We start from the raw sequence: 27,305 nt of genomic DNA, 5'->3' as shown, positions 1-27,305 counted from the left end.
AGGTGACCCAATGACCTTTGGTTCACATGGAGTCCTGATTGTACCCCTGATTTCAAACAAAACCGCATTTCCGCACTTCAACAACAGACAGCAGCGCCGTGCCGTGGCACTTCCTGCAGATAAGGCGTGCCCGGCCCAAGAAAGGTCCACCGCTGGGAATAGATACGTTGAGTTCGCATTTACAGTCGTAACATCGGTAAAAAAATAAGGGCAAGAGCTTCCTGATTCGCCCTCGTATGATGCTTACAATCAGTATTGGGAGTGACGAACAATCGGGTAGGCTTAGAAGTATAATTACTCAAATCTAAAAAAAAGAAACACTGATGTAAACGTTTCCTAATATCAAAGGAAAAGGTACCACAACATAGCATTTTAAGAATTTAGCGAGGAAATTATTTTTTGCTTTTCATGGCTCCTGGGAATGTGCTGCGCTTGAAACTTACTCAAGGGCGAAGAGGACAAGGCGTCACACGAGGCACGAGCTCTGCGCTCAAGCACGCTAGCGGACGAAGACGACGGCGAGGAGCAGAACGCAGCGACCGCCATAATTATTTTTGACCGTCGAGCTCGCAGGTCACGCACTCAGCCGCTCCTCCACCGGTGCCCCTGCCTGTCCCCGAGAGACTGTCCGTCACCGTGAAACCGAAGCGAGATGGCGATCAACGTACCGGGCCTGGTGGCCATCGTATTCTTCTACTTGATCATCCTGGTGGTGGGCATCTGGGCCGGCCGCAAGAACGATGCGCCGCGTCGAAGCACTTTATCAATGAGCATGGGCGAACAATCCAACATCATGCTCGCCGGCAGAAACATCGGGCTGTTCATCGGCGTCTTTACTATGACCGGTAAGCGCCGCTGAGATGCCAGTAAATTTTAATCGTGTGTCAATTTCAGTGTCTCCGTCTGCTGGCGCCTGCGGCACACGCGCAGAAGCCCCAAGTCTATAATTACGATAATTGTTGGAGGTACGCGGCAAGCACTACTTTAAGGTGGCGCCAAGAAGTGCGTGTTTCTGAAAACACTTCCCAGCAAAGCGCTTCTCAATAGTGAAACCGTGGTAGAACTTGAATGAGGTGACCTGTGCGAGCGCTGAAGTTCTGATTGGCTGGCCTGGGGTATGCCTCAGAAGGAGACAGGCACCCCCAGCCAATCAGCACTTCAGAAGCGAAAAAACCGAACATGTCCACTAGGTAGACACATACCCCAGGGGCGCAATCTTCCAACGGTTCAGAGAATGAACGGTTCGCTTGCCCTCGCATGTCTGGTCAGCAAAAGCGCCATTCTGACCAATCACACGACTAAAACGGCCCGCTTTCCGGACCATTATAATATCGCACCCCTAACATTGAGAACGAAAGAGCAGATATGGCACACATGGTGGCGGTGTTAAGAAATCAGTCCTGGCCGGGGTGCTCGGATTAGCGATGGTTGTTTTGCTCATAGTAAGAGAAACCATGTCGTCTATAGCAACATTGCGATTGTTTGATATGCTTGAAAAGACATATGATACCATAGTGTTCCAAATCACAATGAGACGGCGGCGTGGTCAGTTCTTCACAGAGGCAATTTCAGAGCGCCCGGTACCGTAAAAGTAAACCTGGTGACATTAATTATTGTGTGAAATCTACAAACGTTACAGATGAACTCCTGTTAGAATTCCATTTATGCACTGAAGGCCAAAAGAGTGAGGAACAATTTCCGTGCCACTCAGTGATTCCAGGGAGAATTAGTTTTACTTCCGCAGCTCTTGGCACTTCTGCGATGGTTTCGCAATTTTTTTTAGAAATGCTTTACCTGAACAGCATATGCATAGTTAGTTTCATTGCTAAGACGCAGTGACATTCCTTCTCTTGGCGCTTTGCTGGGGTCCTTAATTGGTGTTCTCAGCTGGCGTGTTAGTTTGCAGAGCTGGCCTCAGAAGATCTTACTTGCTTCAACCACTCACATATACTATAAACAAGGACTGTCAATGGCATGTGGTGTAAAGTATTGTACTGCGGCTGGCACTGCCGGATAAGGCGGCGCTGCGAATGCTACTCGATGGAACGAGCCGATAAATTATGTTACTGTGCTTAGACGTAGTGATCACTGTCTACTACGAGGACGCGTATTCACAAGGTAAATGGTTCTTATAGGCTAGTGCAATACTTTAGAACAGGCGCTGGCCAATCTAGATGGCCACAGCACCTGCAAGTGCAACCGCTTAATTTGATTGCACACAGTTCTTATATGGGAAGCGAGAAGATTTGCTAATTTAGGCTCGCGTTCCGGGGGCCCACCATATATTAAGTGGCTCACTTGTCATAGAAATGGATGCTCGAGACGCACGGACGGCTCATTCGAAGCTTGCGCGGGGAGGGTTAGAGGGGTTTTGAGGGCTGAACATTGATGGTGCGTCCATTTTGTCATTTTTGCAGTGAAACGCGCTGGAGTGGGTTTGGCTGCAAAAACGACAAAGTGGACCCACCATCAATGCTATCTTCAAGCGGCTCAATCGGTTCGAGCTTTTCAAGCCAGGGTAGATCGTTTTGCCTTCCACTGCTGGCATGAACCTTGTCTGCGCACGCAGCTATATAAGTGCACTGCATCATTCCTGCGGTGCATGCTGCTGTATGCATGCACTGGTCCGAGCGGAACAGACAGTAAAAGTCAGGCTAACGTTAGGGTGCTATTCCATTCTGCCCAGCAGCAGTTGTCATGCGTGCTACGTCTTGCTAACACGTAGCACCCGCGTCACGTAGTGCGTGCAGTGTCCGAGCAGTGAAAGCACAACGCTTGGTATCGCTGTCAGTGCATCGCCCTTCGTGTGGAACTGAAATTTCAATGGCCTGTTTCCGTATAGAGAGAAAGAGGTGCCGGGCTGATAAGCTTCAAAAGTGGTATACGGTATAATGTGACCGCACACCTGCAGTGTTGGCATGCCATGGGTTATGACAGTTGAGCCTTTCTCGTCTCTTCAGCGACCTGGGTTGGAGGCGGTTATATCAACGGTACCGCTGAAGTGGTCTACCTCAGCGGGCTCGCCTGGTGCCAGGCTCCCTTCGGATACGCCATCAGTCTGCTCATCGGTGAGTTAAGCTGATCGGGTAGGTCGGTCTGCAGCAGGGCGCAATCGAGGCTCCATCGTCACGTCAGTTTTAAGATTGGCGCATGAATAGTGACACAAGTACGTTGTTCGCAAAATATCAAATGCAAAATATAATTTGTTCACTACTGTAGGTATTCACACAAGATCGCATACGTGCAGATGTAGACGCGCACAACATAATCACGAGCGCATATAGACGCATAAAGATACACTTAAAGCCCGGAATACATGGAGCGAATAACCGGCGTCCGAGCGGCGAACTTCGTCGGGCGGCGAACGCCCGACGGCCGGCGTCCAAAAATTTGACGGCCGCCGACGACCTGCCTGTCCAAATATTTTCGTCGGGCCGCCGGAAGCGTCGAGCGCGCAGCGGCGGACGACAGCCAATCGGGAGGCGCCAGTTCCGGTCGCTAGGCATGCTGGTCTTTCGCGCGCGGGTCTTTTCTCGTCTTCTGCAACCACGTTGCTGCCTGCGCTAGTGTTGATGTCTGCGCCAAGCAAAAGATGAACTCGCAGGAATGCGGAGAAGCGGTAGAAGTGGCGCCTAGGCCCTATTTGACAAATTTGACAACACTCGCACTCGCTTTCAGCAGGCTTCGACGAACAACGGCAACAACACTGCACAATGTTGGCTGATAAAACAATGAACGCGCCGTCCGTGCATTGCATTACGCAAAAGAAAGTTAAAACGCAATAAAATATTGGATCATTTCGTATTACTGTTTATACGCATTTTGTTCAGTTATAAAAGCGGTATATGCCACCTTAAAACGCGCTTATATTCGTTTCATTGTTTACCACAACGCATATGCTAAGTCTGATAACACTGGCGCCAACACGGCGAACCCGCGGCGGCGTCCGCCCGCTGTTCGCCTCATGTATTGCCAGGGGTGGCACACTCTCAAGTTCAACAAATGGCCACAGAGGGCGAAAAAATCGACCGCGCGGCGCTGCTAAAGAAACAGGCATAGTACGCCAATTAAAAAGGTTCCCCGTTGAGCGCATTATCTCCCGCTAGAGGCGCCGTAGTAAGCGCAATTTTAACCTTCAAACTTTCTTCAACAGTAAACGAAGCGTTTTTATTGCATGATAAAGACTACAAAAGTATGATTCCTAATTTTACATTGTACTTTTCATTACCAACTTTGTTGTTTTTTGTCATTTTAAACGCAAAATAGCGTTCAGCATCATCGACCTCCCACGTGACCTCTGGCCTGGATTTAAAATTTTTACCGGTATATTCGCGTGCACGGCAGGTACGGATTCCTTAATTCGTACATTGGTTGGTTAATTTGTGCTAACACCAGTTTATTGCGCTTCGATATCTCGCGTTATTTAACTTGGGGTGTAAGCCTGAAAGCTAGGTTTCAGTCGTGAGCCATGTGGAACACGTCTGCATCGAAATGGGAGCCGGGTCCTGCTGCGACTGGGGACAGCAATACCGGTGAGTCGTTTAACATCACTGCTTCAATCGCTATGTAATTTATTCGTCTCGTTAACTTACAGGCGGAGGTAAGTTAACGAACTAGATGCTGCATTACATAAGGGCAGTCGGGACCCTCCGTTGCTGTTTCTGAAATAAACTTTCAGTTGCGAGGCCATCATTATGCACACATTCACGAAAGAGAAACGATATCGGAACGCGCGTCACATTTTTCATCTCGTTTTAGCCGTAGCCATAAGTGACTGAGTTGCCTTATCAATATATATATTTTTTTTCGAGTCCGCCGGCAACTTCTTTCGTTCACAGAACCGAATAACCTTTTGATAAACTGAAGCTTGAATTTAATGTATTAAACAGTTGCACACATGATACTTCACCCATATTTAGTACCTGTTGGTTCCAAATGTTCTTGCTGTTCAGTTTGGCTTACCTCAGGACATCTATTTTTGCAGTTGTGAAGCTGTCCATCACGTTCATGCACAAAAAGAATGCATCAATTCTAATAGCTTCACGTCTTTCATCTATTTGCTTGTGAAATCAGCAGTGTGATCTCTTCTAGTGTATAACCGAGCGCACAAATGTTCTTATTTGTGATCTTAATAATACTTAAGCTGTTGACATGCATTGTAGTTACGCAGACATCGATTTTACGGGGAGTAACCATATTTATTTACTATGCTGCTTAAGCGCCCTAGAACAAACAGTGTACACTTGCATGTGTTCTGTCGTCACAAACCGTTGCATTGTATATGTCGCACCTTTTCGCATTTTATATTGCAAAATTGTGCTTATTCAATTTCTGATGCAGTCAAAATTTCTGTTCCAGACATGCAGTAATGAGGATGGCACCAGTATAAAGCAACACACTCCATGCACTAAACAGAAGCTGCTGCCTGCTACAACAAGGTCATTGTGTGGACTTTGGCTGCTACTACAAGGTAAACAACACCTGGTTCAGAAATAAATATGCCTGATATATGCTGTATTGGCTTCCTAGTCTTGAGATACATGTCATTTCTTTGTAGCAGACGATATGAACATTTGTTCATGTTTACAGTTCAGCATAATTAGTTCGAACATAAAAGAAAACACTACATGAGTTTGGATAATCTTTGCTGTATCTCATGTGCCATTGTTCTGCCCCAACAGAGTCTGTGCCAAGTACATCTTGGTCATCACGGGAGCCCCCATCTACACCAACAGGAAGGGGCTGGAGCTGAATTCACAAGACCACGAACAAAGAAGCCATTCCAGAATTATTTGGATGAGATATCAAGTCTACGGACGACTGTTTCAAGAGTGAAAAGAGCCTACGCCATCATTCCACCAGCACGGATATTGGCCGAGTCATCCAGGTACCTCAACAACAAAAAGTATTTGTCTTCAGATGTACCTGCAACCTCTGAACAAGCACAGACGACGCTGGCTAAGAGTGTTCTGTCAGCTCGCCCTTCCTTATGGAGCTCCCTGGCCTTGCCAATTCTTGCCAAGTATAATTTTGTTTCAATGAATGCACGCTTCTTCATTCCACACTTTTGTTAGAGATCATTCCTATTCCTCATACAAACATTAAAGGTCAACCGATTCTTTGCTCATACTTAATGCCAGTCACTGTCTAGTAGCATAACATATGTGTAGCAGTTCTTTCTAGTGTATGTTGCCATGTGCAGTTCCTCTCCTGAAATAGCTGATGTGGCATTGGCGTGTGTCTTGCATTAACCTTTACACTGTATGCTATGTAGCATTTAACTTTTGTTAATGTTTTTGGCTTTCAATGCTTGCAAGGTAGAGTGGCTTCTTTCTTGAATGCAAGCTTTCTCATTCCCATATTGAATTCCTAGTCTCATTCAGGATTGCTATTCTTGCTCGACAGCCTGTGTTTTTGTGCAAGCTACATTGAAGAGATTTATTGCAGAATATGGTTTCGGCGCTGTGCGACTTGGTACTTGTCACCGTGTTACGTTTCTCATATGTGGGAGCCTGGTCAGTTGCATTGGGAAACAGTCTCTCGAGGCAAGCACCTGCTCCTACAGTCTGCACATTGACATAGACTGCGAATTTACACGCACCGTGGTTGGTGCTCCCCGTTCCGTCCTTTCCTGCTGCTGCCGTGTGCAAATTTTGCTTGTGGCCTTCCTCAGCCATGATTTGGCATCAACGGAGACTCCCGTACATAATTACATGGTTCTAAGTGTATGAAGTTGATATCCACATTTGTGGAAAGGCCTGCAAAATAGTTATGTCCACAAAACCGACCATGTCCATATATAGAGAATGTGGTGGACCAAGTGTGAGTTACACATTAGTGGCATGCAATAGAACAAAAAGAAACATGCAGGTTGGAAAGGCGGTAACGCTAATATGCCGGGCACTCCATGTCGCTGTTGGCTGTGGCAGCAGATGCTTGCGTCACCCGATTGTTTCGCGATGCAAGTTGCTCACATTCAACGCCGACTGTCGGTGCAAACACGTGGGACACACTGTCCAATCTGCTTGTGCTGCTGGTTGTTGCTTGTTACCAGACTGCAGTGGGCGACGAAGGCAAGCGCTATGCCTACAGTCGGACGGTTGAATGTGCCGCAAGCAGCCCATGTGCGTGTATGCTCACTGTTGTCATGTAGATCGCAGCCAATGCATAGTGCCAATGTATAGATTGAGCGTTATGTTAGAGTATGCTGAAGTGATTTGATTACATAATCTTGTTTCAATGTTGTCCCACTTGGTCATGGTTGCCGTGTTACATTTCTGGGATGTGGCAGCCTGTTTAGTTGTATTGGCCAACAGCCTCTCGAGGTAAGCACCTGCTCCTGCAGTCCACACAGTGACACGAACTCCTTGTTTACATGTACTGTGATTGGTGCTCCCTGTTTGTCCTTTCCTGCTGCAGCCATGGGTAAAGTGTGCTTGTGGCCTTCTTTGTACATGATTTGGCGTGAACAGAGACTATCATACATGATTACATGGTTTGAAGTGTATGAAGTTGATATCCACATGGGTGGAAAGGCCTGCAAAAGTGGCTGCGAATTGGCGATTACCACAAAACAGACCACATCGATATTGAGAGCAGGTGGGGCACCAAGTGTGAGCGACACATTAGTGGCCACTGAAAGAACAAAAAGAAACGTGCATGTAGGAAAGGAGGTAACACTAGGATGCCAGGTAGTTCATGTCGCTGTGTTGGCTATGGCAGCAGGTGCCTGCGTCACCCGATTGATTCGCAGTGCAAGTTACGGTGACTGTCATTGCAAACAGGTGGGGCACTGTCCAATCTGCTTGTGCTACTGGTTGTCACTCGTTACTAGACGACCATGTGCGACGTAGGCAAGCACTGTGCCTGAAGTCGGATAGCTGAATGTGCTGTATGCAACTTGTAGTGCGTGAATGCCCACTGTTGTCATGTGGATCTTAGCCAATGTACAGTGTATTGCCTGAACCTTATGCGGTGATTGAATGCAGAGTCTAATTTGATAATGGTCGCCGTGTTATGTTTCTTCGATGTGGCGACCTGGTTAGCTGCATGGGCAACAGTGTCCCGAGGTAACCATCTGCTCCTGCAGTCCACACAGCGACAAAGACTCCCAATTTACATGCACCGTAATTGGTGCTCTCCCCATTCGACATTTCTTGCTGCAGCCGCCGGCCAAGTATGCTTGTGGGCCTTCATCGGCCGTGATGTGGCGTGAACGGAGACAGCACACGTTATTACATGGTCCGAAGTTAATAGCCACATGGGTGGAAAGGCCTGCAAAAGTGGCTGCAAAATGGTGATGCCCACATGGAGAATGTGGCGCACCAACTATGAGTTACACATTAGCGGCCCCCGAAAGAACAAAAAGAAACGTGCAGGTTGGAAAGGCGGGAACGCTAAAATGCCGTTTAGTCCATGTCGCTGTGTTGGTTGCGGCAGCAGATGCCTTGCGTCACCGGATTGCTTCGCAATGCAAGTTACGGCGACTGTCAATGCAAATAGGTGGTGCACTGCCCAATTTGCTTGCGCTACTGATTGTCGCTCGTTACCAGATTGCCATGTGCGGCGACGAAAGTGAGCAGTTTACGAGCTCGCGTTAATGGTTTCAGCGCATCTCGACATGCAAATTTTATTTCTGATCTTGTATGAGAAGGTGCACTGGTTTTATTCTGCCAATAAAGTCGCACGTCCTGTTCACTCACTTGTGGCTTGTTTGTATGGGCGTCAGTAGAGGCTCTTTAGTCTCCTGGCCATTAAAACGCGGCAGCTGAGGCATGCCGCAAAGCCAGCGAGGCGAACACGGCGCGTACCCAGCGTACGGCACCGGTGTAAAGCGGCCATATTGAATAGTGTACTAAAAAAAAAGCATTTCCGCTTCATGTTTAAGTAGCGCCATCTGTCGGGTTCCCCACTAAGTTCCATGCGCTGCCGCTTCTTATTTTCGAACCACTGTGGAAGGTACAGTTTCCCTTCTCTAAAGTTGTTCTTTATTCTATGGTATGGGCGTCTTGCGCTGGAGTTTGAGGTATAGTAGCGGCGCCTGGTGGCGGCGCTACTGGGTCGTACCAGCTTGGGTTGTATTGAGCCCTGGCTGTGGCGAAGGACATTTCTAGGCCGAGTTTTGCGTCGATTCGCACTTATTTCTGCCCTGTTGCGAGTGCGAAAAGGCTCGTCACTTCTCGCAGACCATGTCAACCACGCTGCGAGCTCGCCGCAGCCTATAGTTTAACGAAAACGGGCTCTCTGTGTGCCGTGGGACGCAATGCTGGGAGCAGACGGAATCGGTAGCGCCGATCCGGAGACCTAGCCCAGCCTCGAGAAGGCGTCACCGTCATTACTTCTGCGTCGTGGGATGCCATGAACAAGAAGGCCTGAATCCCAACATCATATTCTGCCGTTTTCCTTCAAGGCCTCACGAAGTGGAGCGTCGGGCGCGCTGCATAGCTGCAGTTCGTCGCGCTGAGTAAGCGAAACTTCGCGCCATGCTGACTGCTTCGCCTGTCTTGAAGCTTGCTTGATTATCTGCGTTCTAATGTTCGGTATTTTGCACCTACAGTCCCGACAGCAGACCGACATAGCAGCAGGCATGGCTGGTAATTCACGATTCGAGACCCGGCCACAGCGACAATTAACAATTCGACCGATGCGAAGTGGTGAAGTGACCAGTTGTGTGCAAATGAGCACAAATGGTCGGGCTCATTCGATGACAATTCACTACTCCACTACGAGCAGCACAGGTTAAGAGAGTTAAATGCGCTCATCCTTGATCTCAAGCCAGCACGTTGAGGCAACGCAGCAAGGCAGTATTGATTGCAGCACATCGATGTTCGAGCGCTGTCATTAAAACCTACATCAAGCGAGCGGCGTACGAGCTCGCGCTGCAGCGCGATTCGCACGTACGTACTACGTGCGAGCTCATATGCATTGCATCAGTTATTACCAGTTACTAAAAGGAACAGATGGCCGCTACTACAACGCAGGCATAACTACTTCTTTAGCGGCATGCAGTCAACAAAGAATGCAGGAGGCCCACCGTTTCGCGGCATGTCGAAAGACCACTGCCGTCGCGGCGCGTACGATCGTGCGCTCGAGCAGTTCGTACATCGCGGCACGTACCGTCGTGTGCTCGAGCAGTTCTGTACACATGATGCCTGCTTATCGCTGCTGTGGATTCATTTATAACAAGCATTTCCTCGCGTTTGAGCGCCTGAATCTAGCAGCTGGCGTGCAAACCTTACCTGAAGTTCCACTTCGTACGCGACTCGCTTCACTTGCGATTGACACGGTGCTAAAACTTCGCCGCCTAATTCTTGAACGGCGTACACGTATTCGGCACTGCATAATTTCTTGCCTTTACGCAGCGTGCCACCCCTGAAAAAATCTTCGGCGCCCGATATTCGCTGCAGGCCGTGAAACAACACAACCGAAAGCGGCGGGTCCATATTGTAAACGTGCTTTCCGAAGCAGACGACCGAGCTTGGTACGACCCATTTTTGCACAGAGGGCGCTTTTTAGCACCTTTTTCGCAGCGCCCCCTGGGCAATGCAAGAGCCCCATTGCTATGCAGCGAATCTTCGACGTCGTGCCGCCGCGCCGCGTTCGCCGTGAAAATTTGCTCCATGTAGCCCGCGCTTAACACGCACGCGCACGATGGGACGTGCACTTGTCGCATTTTTTAATGATAAAAGGATATTTTTCTATGCAACACTACCGACTTGAACAAGGAGGTATAAAGAAGCAGGGAAAGACCTGTCACCGCGGCCCTGAACTTTTCGTGGTTGCCATTAGCGGCGAGAATTTGGAGTGGCGCCCTCTCGCGAGTGATGTCACGGCGAGGACGCCGCTCGCTCCTGCCCTCCGGCTCACTCGGCGGCCGCGCGCGCTCGTTGCCTTCGTGTGTGCTGGGGTATGGGTGGCTCGAGCCATAGTTATTGACGGGTATGTCGGCTTCTTTCTGCTGCCATGCCTGAACCACTGTTCCTTCTTCAAAAGCGTACGAGTGGAAAAAGCTTGCGGCTCGGATATCGCAAACTATGTAGCATTGAAGTGTTCTACTGATTTTGGAATGCATATATGCGCCGTGTCTGTCCACGAATTTTGCGTAAGAAAAGAATGTCTGCAAATTCAATACGCGAAGTTGTGTACGATGCTTCGCTAAATATGTAACATTCCCTTAGTACTTACTTATAAGAGACATTTTACATGGAAGAAAAATCGTGGTTTGTGGTGTCGACGTGTTGTTCGTGTTAGAAACACATTGCCCTGCGGAGCTCTCATCATGATTCTTATTACTCTGGTGAGTTGTTCTAGTAAAAAATGGGCACATATTAATGCGTAAAAGAAAGAGTTAGGCGCACATTTCGTATGAAAAAGTTTGCCACTACTTTCACCGCTCTCTGACACAAGCCCCCATAAAACGAAATTCCCATGGCTGCTAACCCGAAAGCGTGTTATGTAGATTAATTTACATAGTTAATTCATAAATACCATAGCAGCAGTCACTTGAAAGAAATGTTTCGTGGTTAAGGTCGAGAGCCAATCAATAGCAAGCGAGGAAATGTTTCATGGAGGCCCTCAGTAGCCTTTATCGACAATATGGCGCAGACCTCGAACAACGTTAGCAACCGAGTGTACTTATGGCGAGGCACGCATTGTTCGCGAAACCCATCAGTGTCGTACAAGTTCGAATTGAAACCATAAAGCAGTTTTTTACAGCGTCATTTGCAATGCCCAAACTATACTCGAATTTTGCAGCGCAACCTAGGCTGCCTAGAAAAGGAAAATTCAAGCACCATCTGCTTCACCATGTCTAGATCCAGCGTTGTTTAACTCTACAATCGGTGAACGATTCGCCTCGTCAGTACTTGAAAGAGAACCTCGCAAACCTTCGTAAGGAAGGTACAAGCCTTACATATTTCACTTGATTTTTGACCCTCCACCGGGGAATTGTATCTTCAATGTGTCCCGTACTACTAATGAAATACGGGTTGGCTTCTGGCTGCGACCTTGCAGTCCAAAAGTCATATTTCACTAAAAAACTTGGGCCGAGCGGCCTGTGTCAAATCGCCAAAGAGATTCGTCATGTATATTCCTCAAGCAACAAACACCAGTAAATTGCTCAAGTAAATTGAACGTGTAGCACGGTAAAAGGAGTATATATTGGTACATTCCTTTTCGTATTCTGCAAACATCTGTAAGCCTCAATAAGGTTTATTTCAAATTACAGCCATTAAACACTTGAAGAACCGCCTAATCTTGAGAAGTAGTTGAACAAGCAAGTTGGGCTGGTATAATGTAAACTGCAGTGTTAAGTCTTAGTGTTACTGCCGAGCGTTCCTGTGAGGAAATGCAAAAATTGGATATTTTACCATGAACTACTCGTCGTAAGCAAACGTCAGGTAGCAGATTAAAATACAGTTGCAATGCCTAAACTATACTCGAGTACTGCAGTTGTAGAAGTCTTGTATAGCCAGCGTTTGTGACATCTTTGTTGCACCGCAGCTGGTATGGTATCATAACTGGATTGTTATATGCTATGTTTTTGGGGTTGTTGATCTACGCATGAAAAAGTCGCACTGGGCAGGTCTGCGCTCCTTCGGCTGGCACGTGTATTGTTGCCTTTGATAACTGTATTGTCGTCTAAGAAATAAGCTCTTTGAATAAATTTTCCCTAACGAAGACGTCGTAAAGATATATTTGAGACGACCGCCATAGGTATACAACCAGAGGGAACGAGAGCGAACAACGAAAACACTGCAGAAAGCGCCCGGACACCCCCCGAACTGTAGCAGACGACAAGCGCGAGTGCTCGCCCTGACGTCACACGAGCGGCGCTCGCAGCGCCCCTGTCATTCGTTCTCGGGGCTAACAGTAGAAACTTGAACAAGAAGCTTGGCGGAGGTCACGTGGCGGCTCCCCACTTCCTTGCGTATTTACCGTGACACAGTACATTGTAAATATGATTAAATGTATGGATTTTTATGCCTCAAAGATCAGTTACGGCCAAAGAAATCCAGAGCCTCGATTTGCTAACTGCGGGGAATCGGTGCGTATAATAGGGTTCAAAATTCGAACACGACAGCTTTGCCGAGAAACCCACATGCAAGAACAAGCACCAACATGGCGCAAGAAGCGCGTTGCGTTTCAGGCGCTCCTTATGCTCTGCGCAGGCGGATACCTGTTCGCGGTGAAAATGAGGAAGGCCGGCTACAAGACAATGCTGGACCCCTTCCAGCAGCACTTCGGCGCCCGCATGGGCTGCTTGCTCTTCCTGCCGGCCCTTTGCGGCGAAGTGTTCTGGTCTGCCGCCATCCTCGCCGCCCTCGGTAAGATGGCGCCGGTCGGTGATGTCACAGCGCTCTTTGCGGATGCTTGCGTAGAATAGTTACAACTTGCTCTATTTGCCATCATTGTGCAGAAATATACATGGTACAGGCCTGGGAAATTTGGGCTGTATTCCAATACTCGCTGAGGAGAGCTAAGTAGATGGCTAAGCGGACAGCGGCCATCTTAAGTCTCCTTTCACTTTTCACGAAGACGTCAAAGTAGACAGCTTCGCGAAAACAGTATCGAAGTCAAAAATGTGACAGGCTACTTTCCTGTAGAAACAATATATCGTCTGAGCAGGACGCTTGGAAAGCCGACAGGAAGGTTGTCCGTGCACAAGAAAACGTAGACACGCTACACCCTGCGCCCTTAAAGGGACATTAAAAGTTAATATTAATTCAAAGTGGACTATTTAAATACTATCCCGGAAACCTCGAAACGCTTGTTTCATGCGAAGAGACTTATTTGAAGTGAAAATGCGTCCTGAAGCGTCCGCGTACCTCTAGCGCAGTTAAAATCACCCGCTCGCCGATCGTGAATTGCTGACGTCATCGTCTCATAGTGACGTTGCTCCGTCGGTGAGTAAAACGGCGCCCGCAGACGGCGCTACGGCTTTTCTGCGCAAAATGCAAACGCGCGGCCAGAAACAGAGCCAAGACGGAGCCCACAGCAGCGCGAAAACGAAACTATGTTGGCTAGCGGACGGGAAAGCGCGCGACGATAAGCTGGTTAGTTATTTTATGACGCCAACTTTGACGCTCGTTGCAATGGACGACCCTGACAACGACACATTGGCTCGCGATGCTGGGCTTGACTTCAGTGATTTAAGCAATGATGAACGTGACCTACTGGGGAGGGCTCGCGCTGCCGGCGTCGTTGCGTGCTACTACGAGGGCAGCTGTAGGTCATAGCTGTACATATTCGCACATTTGTAGCTTTTGCTTTGTGAAAAGCAAATGCCGCCCTCACCGCCGCGTCTTCGACCTGCAGTTGTTCTTGCGCTTTGGAGAATGCAGGCAAGACCGACGGGGCAGCGCTAGGGGAAAGCATTGCTTTGAAAGACACTCCACACGACTTCAGTAAGTCGGCGTTGAACTCGTAATCCTCTGGACGAAAGTGCAGCGAGCACACATTGCGATTTTTTGGCTCTTTGCCAACGCGCTGTGACAGAGGTACGGCACTTAACCACTTTGATCGGAGAGCTTCACTCGTTGGCACACGGTGATAAGCAACGTTGGATTCGACGCTGCAACTGCCCTTGGCCATGTTCCGCGGGCCGTTCGCGCATACCACGACATCACATGGAAGTGGCATTCTCGCTGCTTGTTCCAAATGCAAGTTTCGCGAGCCACCAGAACCAGCGCAGCACGACGCGATAACGAAACAACTGAAACTCCGAAGCGCTCGCGGCGCAGAGTCGAGAGTTGATGCATTTGGAGGCGATACCACCGCTGCCACCAGTTATAGGAGTTTAGGAGGACTTTGGGATGAAAAACTTGGGAGGTTCATTTACATTATTTACAGTGAGAGTCAATGAACAGTCTTAAAGTCATTACGGGCCGGCAGCAACTCGGACGCTGCGGCCCGTCGCAAGAAGTTCGAGAGGGAATGCTCTAGGTATCCTGTAAGAACGCTCCCGGTCTTCGTCTTTTAAGCCCTTCGGTGTCTGGATGACACGTCACGTTCGGCCAATGGGAGAGCCCGCTCAGGTGACGCCATTTTCAGCCAATGGTAGGCGCCCGTGCGATGGAGTCACACCCGGCGAAGAGAGTCACTGCTCGGGTGTTTGTCCGAGGGTTTACTTCTCCCTGCGGTCTTGCCTTGCTGGCTTGCAATGCGTCGTCACGATGGGCGGACGGGGACGACGCTTGGGCCCCAATTGTCCGAGGGCTTTCCTCTCCCTGCGGTATTGTCTCGCTGGCTTGCAAATGCCCTCTTCAAAGAGGGCAGGGGGCGACGCTGCCAGGCCTTTCCGCTGCAACACAGCTCTCTTGCCTCGGGACCCACTTTACGCGCAACAGTGCCAGGATGGAAGAGTCCCTTCCCCTCACTTTCGGGAAGAGTCAAGCAGTGAATAGCTCCACCGGCTGCACACGAAGTGGGGTCCGCCAACTTGTTTGCACGTGTCGTGCCTCAGGAATGTGGCATCCGTGTTTTTGCGCTCCCTAATTAGCTGTGGTGCAATTCGATGTGGTCTGGGGAAGTCGAAGTAGGCTCAGGGAACGGCCCCGTATCTAACAGCGTGCAGAGTCGAGCGAAAACGAAACCTTTCGACCACCCATACTATTGAAGAGTACCGTCAAAATGTTATTCTTAGAATTGAACAGAAGTAGACAAGTAGCATCTTTCCCCGACTAATAACCTAATGAAATTATCTTTTTATTACGAGTAGTTGAGTACTAGTGACATAAATTATGATGAGGAGCGCCTCCGTCATCGCTCTAGTACCGGAATGTCGCGGGGGGGGGGGGGGGGTCTCAAATCGTGTCGTGCATTTACCTCAATTTCTCGGTTACTAAAGCTCTGTTTGCAATTATATTGACACCTTAGACGTTCTACAGCATTGCTTTATCACTTTAATTTGACTTCATAGTAACTTTTAGTGTCCCTTTATTGTCAGCTACATCGCGTTTTTCGTTGGTTTGCAAGCGCAAATACTTAAAATTCAGAAATATTGGATGTTTTTCTTAACTTGTTCTTGTCGCCGCGAGGTGACGTCGCGTCGCTGAAGCGTCTTCCGTGCGTCTTCCATACGGCTAGAAACTTGTTCGATTAAATGGCCTCAAAGCTTTCTCAGCTGTCTCCTTAGCTGCCTACGTAGACTGTCCCCGATGCTGGTCATAATTGGAACACACTATAGATCCCACTAAGAATACTAACAACGAAGGGACGTAACAAACGGAAGCTACGTTCGAAGCACTTTAGATCGAGGCAGACTAATGGCGACGGGCACACCATCAGCTGTGCGACGGTAAACACATCTTCCATCGTGGAGGCGGAAGAGGCTGCCATCGCCATGGGCACCTCCATTCCGGGCACGAGAATTATTATATCCGACTCGAAAACAGCGATTCGTAACTACACCTCAAGTTTCATTTCCCCTCGAGCATTCAGAATAATGAACAAAAACCTCAATCAATTTAAGTTGGTGTGGGTACCCGCTCATGCGGGCAAACCTGGCAATGAGGCCGCCCACCTAGCCGCCCGAGCAGCTAGTAACCGTTAGGTGGGCTTGCCCGACGGGGTTGACTGACATGAAGGTATCCACACCTACAACGAAATGACCGTTTATTACCGCGAATCCAGGCGAATATATCCATCCCCGCACGAGACACTGACAAGAATACAGGCCACTAACCTCAGGAGAGTACAGACTACATCTGTACTTAGTCCAAAAAGGCTAGCTGCAATGACCGGTGGTGAATATCCACCATACTGCAAACATTGTAGCTGTCCCTTTGCGGACCAAGATCACATCTTGTGGCGATGACAAAAGAACCCTCCCCCGAGAGAACTCTTTAGGCGAGCTCCCTCACATGACGAGTGGGAGAAAAAAACGAAAACTTCCAAACCGCAAGACCAGATATGGTTGTCGGAATGGGCTGATAGCGTCGCGGCAAAGCAGACGCCACGCTAGCCCACACCGCTGGGAAAGAAAGCTCCACTAAAACTTGACAATAAAAGTTTTCTCTCTCTCTCTCTCTCTCGAGGCAGACTCCGATGCCACTTGTTCAGATACATGTAAAATGTAGAAATGCCTATATGAGATGAAGCCTGGGCAGATCTGAAGGAGATTTGTTCCACTTGAGAGAAAAAAGGTAAATTCTAATGAATCTAGGAAGCAAAGGTTGATTTAGGGCCTGGAATAAAGAAAAAAATTGAGTCAATCTAGCATACGCTAAAGAGGATGAAGGCGAAAGCCGGCGCGCTCACAAGACATTCATTAAATTACTTGACATTCTCATACTAATGCGTTGTTACTTACTATTATATGTTTTCTGCCACCAAAGGTCATGGGTTCGAGTGCCCTAATTGTGCCTTACTTCGCCTTAACACCAAAAGTCGCTGGTTCGACCCCTACCAATGGTCGTCGGTACGACCACCAATAGTGGCAACATCAATTTTAGTGCCATTGAATTTTGGTCCCACCAAAGGTTCAACTCCAACTAAAGACCATGGAGCGATTGCCTTAGTTACCTTGGCCTTAATTAACACTAAAGTTAGTGGGTTCGGATCACGCCAGTGGTCGTGAATGGCACCATCAATTTTGGTGGCATTGAGTTTTCGTGCCGATGCCCCACGGTCACTTTTTCGATTACGATGAAGAATGTATCTTTCGACCCATAAGCCTCTTAAGGCTTTCACCTTACTAGAAGTACCAAGTTTTCAAAATCAAAACTCCGTAACAAAAACGGATATCATAGGTCTGTAAACAGCATTCGTTATCGCATCTAAACAAATTTGATATACGAGGGTGAATCAGAAAGTCCTTGCCCCCTCCCCTGCCACCCTATCATTTGTTTTTAGCCAAACTACGGCTGTAAATGCGAAGTCAACATATCCATTCTCAGCTGGGGACCTTTCTTGAACCGGCCCGGCCTTATCTGCTGGCTGCTCCGTGGCGCGGCGCTGCTGTCAGTTGTTGTAGATGGCGGCTGTACTTCACACCTGCACGGCGTACGAGCAGCGAAGTGTGATTTGTTTTCTATGAAGCAAGGATCCACAGGGCAGTGCAACTCACGGATAGGGAAAACTGTCTCGCTTTGAGAAGTGTGAGGTGGTGGCGTTGTGAGTTAGGGCCGAGAAGACTTGCATGACAATGAAAGTTCGGGGAGGCCGCGTGCGCCACTGACTGACGACAGGGGCATCTCGAATTTAGTGCTGCGACGGGACAAATGTCTGAACCGGTGTGGGGAACTATGTGAAAAAATATTGTAAGGTGCATTTATTAGTACGCATATTTGCAATGACCTGTGTGTACGATATTTTAGCTAATAACAAATATGGGCAAATAGTTTTTTATTCACCCTAGTATGTACTTGAAGCATAATGCGAATGGGTACAATGATTTTCAATGGTTTCACAGGAAATTTCTAGCTCAGTTTTTGTATTGGGTGTGAAGTTTATGGCTAAACGTATTCGACAAACACTTTGCGTCAGGCAGTAAACGCCATTTGTTGGCTTAGAGTAGGAATGCAGGACGAGGAAGTTTGTCACGCGACTCGCTTTCCTTTAAAGGGCCTCTCGCCAGGCCCCATAGCAAACTTTAGTTAAACGCTGGAACTTGTTGCGTGTCCTGCCGCAAATTTTCCTTTCAAATCGGCTCATTAATAGCCGAGATAGAAATATTTCAGTGTCTCGAACCCATGATTTCAACAGGGGAACTCCACCACCAAGCGAGACACTCACTCCACTTGCCCCGTGAAAACTTCGCAAGCGAAATTCCTTTCCTGCGTTCTCCCATACCGGACCTCGAGAATTGCGTGACGCATAGGTCACGGGCCCCACCATCATCTTTTTTCTGCTCGATTTGCTTTTTTTTTCCTTTCTTTATTTCTTGATTTCTTTCTTTTTTTCTTTTTTTTCTTTTTTTCTTTTTTTTTGCGGCGCTGCGCACATCTGCTGACGGCGTTGCGCGCGAGCTGTTGTGAATTCTCGTTTCGCGCAGCGCACGATTTTGCGTGCTTTGCACGAGGACACATGACTAGCGGTATAATTCAGTGCTACGCGAATGCTGATGCAGAACGAGTTGATCACAGAGCGTGATCACGTGCTAGAACACTATAGAAAATGGCATAGTTTCGGTACCTGCGCACGTGACTGCACGACCGTAGGAACAGGCAGACGGAGCGGAAGTACATCGCTATTGCTTTGGTGCGAAGTAAAACAAAAAAAGCATGGAGACTTCCCGTTCGTGTACTTCATTATTTCTCTAAACTTCAATTCGTCAATTCAAGCAACAGATCACACAAGTAACAGATGTTGCCTTGAATATTTCTCGAAGTCACGTGTCAAGGCAAGCGACGTCACGTAGCCACAGGGACACGAGTACGTCACCGTCCGGCTTGCAGCGCGCTCGCCGCGAGAGAAAAGGAAAACGGCGTCCGGATTGAAACTTCGGACCATTCCGCGGCGCGTAGCGATGTAATTCTTCGCAAAGACGACCGTTAGCGCGAATTTTATGCTCTGCGCTTGTCAGCTCAAAATGGCCAGACCTGGTGAGGGGCCCGGTGAGATGAGAGAGACCGACGCAAGATGTCCCGCTGCAGTGGTGTCACTCATGTGATGTAAAGCAAATTAAATGTACACCTATGTGTCGCATATGAGGAGGGGTTCTATAAAAATAACTCAATGAATCCTTAGGGGCCTTAGGGTGAAGCCCACTTAGATTTCTGCCTGCTGTTTCACCCCTATGGCTGAAAAACTTGCCGCAAACTATTGTTAAATTCCGTTAATGCTTGTTCTCGATGCGCTTTCACATTTAGATAGAACATAAACTTCTTTCTTGCGCGTATTGGCCCTGGACCACATTTATCGAAGTCGAGAAACGCATTCGAAGTTAAAGTAGACTATTTCAGAAATACTTTGCCGAAAAATGTAATTCACTTCGTTCAGCAGAAACAAAGTTATTGCCATTCAAACGTCCCCTGCGCAGTGCTCCCGCTCCTTCTTCAATGTATTGCACTGCGAAGGCTACGGTGGAGTGGGGCGGGTCCACAACGCTCTGCCTTCTGAGCATCAGCGTCGCGCACAGTTCAAATTTAATTTTGGATGTTTGCATAGGCGCCACTACTTCCGGTTTTGGCGCCCGCGAGGTGCCAGAGGTAATGTGCCTGAATAGTCTCATGCCGTGGCGTCCGCGGTATTTACGCTACGTAGAAGACCACAGCTTTGCTCGAAGATTCAACTGTAGTGCTGTAGCTTGAGCGCTCGCTCGTGTCCATACGGGATCGGGATCGGCTTTGTCCTGCACCAGCTTGACCGACGGATAATTGCCACATCCAACTTGCGCATCTTGAAGTGCTATTATTAGTTCTATACGAAGTGAAGTCTGCAAAGGCGTCTAACCAGGCGCGGCAAGGAATGAGCGCGCACTGTCAAGCATGCTTCTGGTCTGACCTTAAGTTTCGGGTAGTTCGAAGCTGGAGGGCTGTTAAAAAATAGTCGCAATTAGCGAGACCCGATGACTACGACATCGATATAAGCAGGGTGGCCACAGGTTTATTTCCTATGCGGGCGGCCACGGCCGATCGTGAGGAGACGATAGTCGGCTTCTTCCTGAAGTACGTAATTCTTATAGAAATTCGAAAGCAACCGATTTTCGCTTACTTCAGCTTGTTTATAAAGTGCGTCAATAAATATATACGATAGCAGTATGAAAAAGCGCGTTGATCCAAATACTCTTCTTTATTGATGTCAGCCTCAGAGTTTCTCACTATATTCTGTAGTACTATAGAGGGAAATTTGGCGCGGCTGCTCTGTCATGTGGATGGGAATGCCGGTATATTGTGACTTCGGCTTGGCATCGTCCTCGGAGAGACAGGACACCTCAAACCTCGAAAACGCGCCTGGCAAGCACCGTTCCCTCTGTCACAATGATTCATTTTCTACTAAATCAGCATCCAAAAAGCTGTTTTAGCCTTATTATTACGCAAAAACCTGTTTTGTTTAACTATGAAAACTTGTTATTGCATGTAAAATTATATCGAACGTAAAAGTATCCGCGGGCCCCTAAAGTGGGACGCCAGACGACAAGATTCGCGCTCGCTTTGGAAGAGTTTGTCGTCTGTTCTTTTTTTTTCTTCACTTGGTTATGCATTGTAGGTGAGTAAACTTCAGTGCAAGATGTAATATGCGTGAATGGAAATATTTTATAAAGATTTTACTTTAAGAAAGCGGTATTTGTGTAGCCATATCTACATTTTAGACGAAGACTCTTACAACACGAGCCAACACCAGCCTCGCAGACACATATACTGTCATTCTCATGACGGCACAGCGCCCCTTAGGAACCGCCCATAGACGGTAGCGCCATATTTCTCTCTAGGTGTTATAGCGAGAAACTCTATGATGTCAGCTATGGGCGAATAGCAGTCGCATGTGGGAACGCGCTATATCACGAAATAAAGCGTCCAGAAAAGAGCAGGCTTGTGTTCATATGAGAACGTTTGAGAGAAAGGTGACTTGGCGCTCCATTTGCAAACTCCACGCGCAGTGCACGACTGCAAAATTTGGCTGAGATGTTCACATCAGCGTATGCTATCGAAGGACTGGGTTGGTTCAGGATCCCTTTGGAGTGGTGCTGGCTGAAAATGTTTTTCTAGTCTTTATTGCTCCTTTGGATAGACGTCGATCCAGTGATTGCACTAGGAAACGTCAGTTCCCTGAGAGTGCAACCAATATTTTCTTTATCGGTGACGAGTTCAAAACGCGCGCCAAAAGCAGCATGGCCTGGGATGGGAAAAAGGTGACCTATCAAGTCTCCGAAACTTGTCTCGTTGCAAAGCGCATTACTGCCGCTATGGGCAGGCCAAGGTAAATATACCTGGTAGCGAAGCTTCCATAAGAGCCCATAAGTTCAAAATATGGCGGTCCATCGCGGGTTCATGGGGCTTAGCGCCATCTGTATGTGGTGGGAACACTTCCGGCGGAAGAAAAAATAACGTGACGCCATGTCCGTTAAAAGCAGAAGTGACGTCATTTTGTTTTCGAAGGCGCGGAATTTGTTTTGTTGTTCTTCTTTTGGAGCTATATATTTAAATGCGTCGCCATTCGACTTGATGGGTGTTTCGAGCTTACAGCGTGGAAAGCGATGCAGAAAAAGGCCAGCCGTACGGTTGTCGAAATCGCATCCCTGCACAGAACATACTTTCTTTGGAGGCCGACGAAAGCTTTAGGTGTAGCGTGCTGATCCTATTGTCGGATGCCAAGCCCGTCGGCCAGCGCAGTCGCACGAAAACAAAGACACAATTATCTGGCGGTCGTACCTCACTACTTTTGACTGAACAGATTAAGAAGCAATGAAGCTACCCGCGTCACCAAATTCAAACTTCGACAAGCAAGAAAGCACAAATTGTGAGGGGGGCGTATTTCAACAGGTGATACGAGTGCGCCTGTCTGCCAATTTCAAGACGTGCATTGCACTGCGAGTGATAGTGGCGTCAACGCCCCCTGTAGCGATGGGCGCTGAAAAGAAATGCATTTATTAATAATAATAAAATTAAACGTATTTTCTTAACTCATCACGAATATATAAAATTGACTAGGAATTTTATTTTCGTTGAATGAATCTAACTGTGTCTCGTTTGAATAAAAAAACGCGTTTTTCTTTCCCAATGTTTGTTCCGTCCAAACATAGTCGCGCTTCAATCGCTGCTCCCATAAACCCCATGCTGATGTCGGTGACAATCTGTACTGAACCGCTTTTCGCCCGAAGCTTCGCGACGTATTTAAATCGACCTTGGGCAGGCTGCCAAAACCTGAGCCGATTCAGCAATCGACGGGCAGGACGGGAAATGAATGCTCGACAGAATGCGACAGAATGCTCGCAACGCACGCTGCTTCGATAGCTCTCGCTTGGGGTCGACGGCCAAGCGCCTAGCGGAGAGGTCTCGCGCGGGCTGGGGCGGGCTCCAAAACAACCGGAAGTGGACGATGTGACGTCGCATTGTGACGCCGAACCATTGAAGGCGCAGCTTAGCCCCGCTCGCTCGGCGAACGAGTCGAGGAGGAAAATCATGGCTATGGAGGAGGGTAACTTCTAATCGCTAGTAGCTCCACTAATACGTAACGCTTCACTTAAATTGTGGTGCGAATGTTCTACATAAGCTGTACCCTACGCGTCTACAAGATTTGTCCGAACCGTTTCAGGGGCCCTTTAAGCCCTTGGGTTCAGAGGGAGCAGTGGTAAAGCAAACATGTCCGCAACAGACATTAGTAAGAGGCGACCGGAGGATTGGTGGAAGAAAAGTAGGGAAGCGACAAAAGACGGAGACGTACAAAAGCACAGTGCGCAATAGGGGATCAGAAAATTTGGGCGTGGTAGTTTATAGCGTTTTTTTTTCTTTTCTCATTGGTTAACCTAGGTAGGATATTAGGCAGTATATTAGCAAGAGCATGGTGGCGCAACCCACCTCCCTGTTCCAAAGGGGACGCTCATAATATCCATCCTATCCTTCCATCCATCCTTACATTGACTCTGGAGTGGCGGTTTGATGAGGGCAGGGATAGGTTCTGATCATAAAAATAAGCCTTGGTCCTCTGAGCGAGTTCGTTAAATTGAAATATTCACTGTTCCGAAATTCGTTTGGGTGAAACATTTTCGCATAGAATCTATAAGAAAACTGCCGGGGATATTTAAAAAGTTCGTCATTCTGAAATATTCGATAAACCGGCGTTCGTACAACTGAGAGCTTACTGTACAGTAAAAAAAAATTAGGCACTCCTACTCACCTCCTACTCTCCCCACGTGAGCGCTGAAGCTGTACGCGCCGTGGGCTGTGGCCGTGCCTATTGTCCCCCAACTTTCTCAGGAAGACCTTGTCTTTGATGCCCTTCCAACTGGATGGTTGAATCGCCTTCCAATTATTCACTGCGCAGGCGCAACCGTGGAGGTCATCATGGACTTTGAGCGCACAGAGTCGGTGGTCGCGTCGGCGTGCATCGCCCTTTTCTACACGTTCACGGGCGGCCTCTACTCGGTCGCCTACACGGACGTCATCCAGCTCCTGGCCATCTTCTTTGGCCTGGTATGCAGTTCTTTGCTTGTCTTCCCTGCTCAACATTCTCCATAAGTGCTACTGTGTGTGACGAAAGCAAGAGGCATCTGCATATTCTAGGACCTCGTAAGGTCCTACATAAGGTCCTAGACCATGCCTTAAGGCACGGCGTTCTGGAATTGTTTTCTTACTAACGTCCCTTCAGAAGCCTAATTTAAGGAGGGAGCTGACAGCTGAAGTTTCACACCTTGATATTGAAGTTATGTAAACAGGGCTAAAGTGCCTCAGAAAGGCTGGCTAACATTTCGTTAGGTGGACCTATCTACTCGAAGGCGGCCTTGTCATTGTTGGAGGGTTGACAAGGCACCTTTGACAAAGATAAGTCCACCTACTGTAACGTTGGCCAGCCTTTCCGAGGCGCTCTTGCCCTGTTTATGTAACTTCAGTACCACAGTCTTCAGTAGTGTAATCACGATTTCCTATATTGATCACATGGCACATGGCTGATGGCGCATCTTTGCCCTTCTTCGCTCAGTGGCTGTCGGTGCCGTTTGCCATGTTCCACGAGGCGGTCGGCCCGATCTCGTACCCGAGGAACGACTTCGTGGGCAGCGTCGAGTGGAAGGACTTCGGCACCTACTGGGACAACATGCTGCTTCTCATGATGGGCGGCGTGCCCTGGCAGGTTGGTGGACCATGCTTCCCGAACCGACTTGTCACCACTCGTGTAGCGACCTCCTTTATGCCTGTACCCGAATAGTGCACTACCCTCCTGCGACAACAGGAACACAAATACCCTCTCGCATTCAGCGGAAAATATTGTTGCTGCGTGTACTTTTCACCGCGCGTTTTCCAATGGTGCACGGACCTGCGAACGTGAGGCTAATGGCTTTTCTGTAGCGTTCGTGAAAGTCGCCTATCTTCGCAGTACTTGCTCGAAAAACACTGCGTCAATAGAAGGGGACTCAGTGACATATAGAATATGTGCTAGAGACGTAGACCGGGACGAAAGCATGTTATATGTGGCAATGTCCTGCATGTCTAAGGAACGGTCGAGTGAAGTCCTTGCCTGCTCTAGCGCGGCTTTTTCGATGTCAAAGTTCACCGACTAAACCAAATTTCCCTGCTAAAAGCGTCCCGCCGTCTCTCTCCTTACTACCTGTCGCTCTGCAACACACTCAACGCGCTGCGCACGCAGGTCTACTTCCAGCGGGTTCTCTCGAGCCGCACGGCCGAGGGTGCCGAGCTGCTGTCGTACATGGCGGCGTTCGGCTGCCTGTTCATGGCCATCCCGCCCGTCATCATCGGCGCCGTCGCCAAGGCGGCCAGTGAGTGCAGCAATGCTACGCAGGGGAAAGCAGAGTGCGCGGCCAGTGCCAGCGACTTGTAATTGCCAGACTCACGGAGTAGAAATAAAGGCCCCAAGTCCATTGCACTACAGAATTGGGTCTTATCAACCAGCCCGCCCGGTGCAGTATCAAATACGCTTCAGGTGTAAAGGAAAGGCTGCAGAGAGAGGGCATTCATAGCCGATGGACGTAGCCTGCATGGATGTGCCACTCGGTGACCGATGGGACAGGAAATGCGTGGCGATCACAACGAACGGCACGTACCGCGCGTGGGAGAAATAGCAGGACCCATTGTGTGGAGTTATCACGGCGGCTGTTTCAAGTTAATCGCCGTACTTTGCACCGCTACATGAAGCTGCCATGCTCAGATGGAATTCGAGACGCTATGCATATGCCGCATGAGAACGGTATTTTCTGTTTCTAATCAGTTCTTGCCCCATGCATGACTCGCCTTCACCGACGCGTATTCGCACCGCCAACTCTTTTCCCTTCCCTTGCGTGCAGACTTCACGCAGGTGGGCTACACGAAGGCCGTTCCACTGACGGGCGATGCGACGTCGCTGACGTTGCCGCTGGTGCTGCAGTACCTGACGCCCGGCTTCGTCTCCGCCATGGGGCTGGGCGCCGTCTCCGCGGCGGTGATGTCCTCTTCGGACTCGTCCATCCTCAGCGCGGCATCCATGTTCGCCTGGAATATCTACAAACTCGGCATCAGGCAGAACGTGCGTGCTCCGCCCGGTCCCTTTCTTTTTTTTTTCTACTTGGCTAACAGGGGTGGGCTAGCGTGCAGCTTCGTTCTGTAGCCAATAGTGCAGAACGTCACATGGCACTGTGGATTTCCTGCGGTGGGTAATCATCGCAGAAGGCACAGGGTGCACACACGTGCAGCTGCCACTACGGTTCGCTGAATTTAAAAGTTGGAGCAGAGGATGTGCGTTTCAGATGAATGGCCATTGCCGCAATAATCACGTAATAATGACGCAGCGGATTATGCTATGTAGAGGCGGTGATTATACTTACTTGTTACAGCAATCGGTACGTACCGTTTGAAATGAGAGAATTCTTTCCAAGGGGTTATCGCTCCTTATTACAATATAAATGATTGACCTTGGCCGATATTTCCGGATAAAGAAGCCTTATCACCGAGGAGACTGCGACGTGTAACGTGACGCAGCGACTAAGTCGTGGTGTCACCGCCTTTGCGTGAGGACAACCGAAATACGAGTATTGTTTTATTTGTTATTTTTGTAATTTCAAAATATTCTTTTCAAAGACGACATAAATGCAGAAAGAGGTCTCACTGCGAAAAGTTGTAATGTGCGAGAACCTTTGGTAATGCTTACGTCAAAGAAAACACTCGTCGATGATTCACCGATACTCCTTAATGCAAAATACAAACGCAGCTCTATATGCGTTTTCATTTTGCGATATATTGCCTGGCGCGGACAATCTGTCTCGTGCGGCACGTTGAAAATGGAGTGAAGCGTCACGCGACTGCGTCGCTAGTTGGGAGATTCCGACAGGCAGCGTGTGGGTGACGCGTGGGCGCAGTTCACAGCAGCCGTCTCAGACAGGCCTCCGCTCATGCAACGCGTTGTTTCCATAATTAGTATCGTGCGATGCGATCACCGCATGCCATCGGTGCACAGATGAGGGCCCGCTCCTCTGGCGCCATCGTGTAGCGGTTGTCGCTAGCCTTACGCGGCACTGCACTTTTCTTCTCACGCTGCGCCCAGCGTTCGCTTTCATCTTTCTCTGTGCCCGTTCGCTCGGTTACGCCGAGGGACAACGCCGACGCTCGCCGCAGGTATGGGCGGCTAAGTGCTGCCCTCTAAAATAACTATACAATGAACAGCATCAGGCTATTCAGAACATGTAGAGCAGCTGTAACATCATGCACTGTAGAGCAACT

At 48.7% G+C, this 27,305-nt stretch overlaps 1 protein-coding gene and 1 long non-coding RNA gene across 3 annotated transcripts in view; both read left to right on the top strand.

Moving 5' to 3' along the window:
* Positions 1–484: 484 nt before the first annotated feature.
* The window catches only part of LOC135905326 (high-affinity choline transporter 1-like), a 33,663-nt gene continuing 6,842 nt past the window's right edge, over positions 485–27,305 (top strand). The window contains exons 1-7 of one of the 2 annotated variants that reach the window (XM_065436358.2): positions 485–845; positions 2,961–3,068; positions 13,170–13,325; positions 23,926–24,074; positions 24,580–24,729; positions 25,243–25,372; positions 25,898–26,115. In XM_065436358.2, coding sequence (XP_065292430.1) covers positions 653–845; positions 2,961–3,068; positions 13,170–13,325; positions 23,926–24,074; positions 24,580–24,729; positions 25,243–25,372; positions 25,898–26,115 — 1,104 coding nt within the window. In that variant the 5' untranslated portion in view covers positions 485–652. The remainder of the gene's footprint in view (positions 846–2,960; positions 3,069–13,169; positions 13,326–23,925; positions 24,075–24,579; positions 24,730–25,242; positions 25,373–25,897; positions 26,116–27,305) is intronic. The other variant, XM_065436359.2, reaches the window with a different exon arrangement.
* LOC135905363 (uncharacterized) lies at positions 4,262–5,953 on the top strand. Its single transcript, XR_010565393.2, has 3 exons — positions 4,262–4,532; positions 5,359–5,470; positions 5,682–5,953. It is a non-coding gene; the product is annotated as an uncharacterized lncRNA (long non-coding RNA).

This window comes from Dermacentor albipictus, chromosome 3 (assembly GCF_038994185.2).
Source record: "Dermacentor albipictus isolate Rhodes 1998 colony chromosome 3, USDA_Dalb.pri_finalv2, whole genome shotgun sequence".
In the NCBI taxonomy this organism is placed as follows: domain Eukaryota; kingdom Metazoa; phylum Arthropoda; class Arachnida; order Ixodida; family Ixodidae; genus Dermacentor; species Dermacentor albipictus.
The sequence above is the reverse complement of the archived record's forward strand: the minus strand, read 5'-3'. Positions and strand labels throughout refer to the sequence as shown.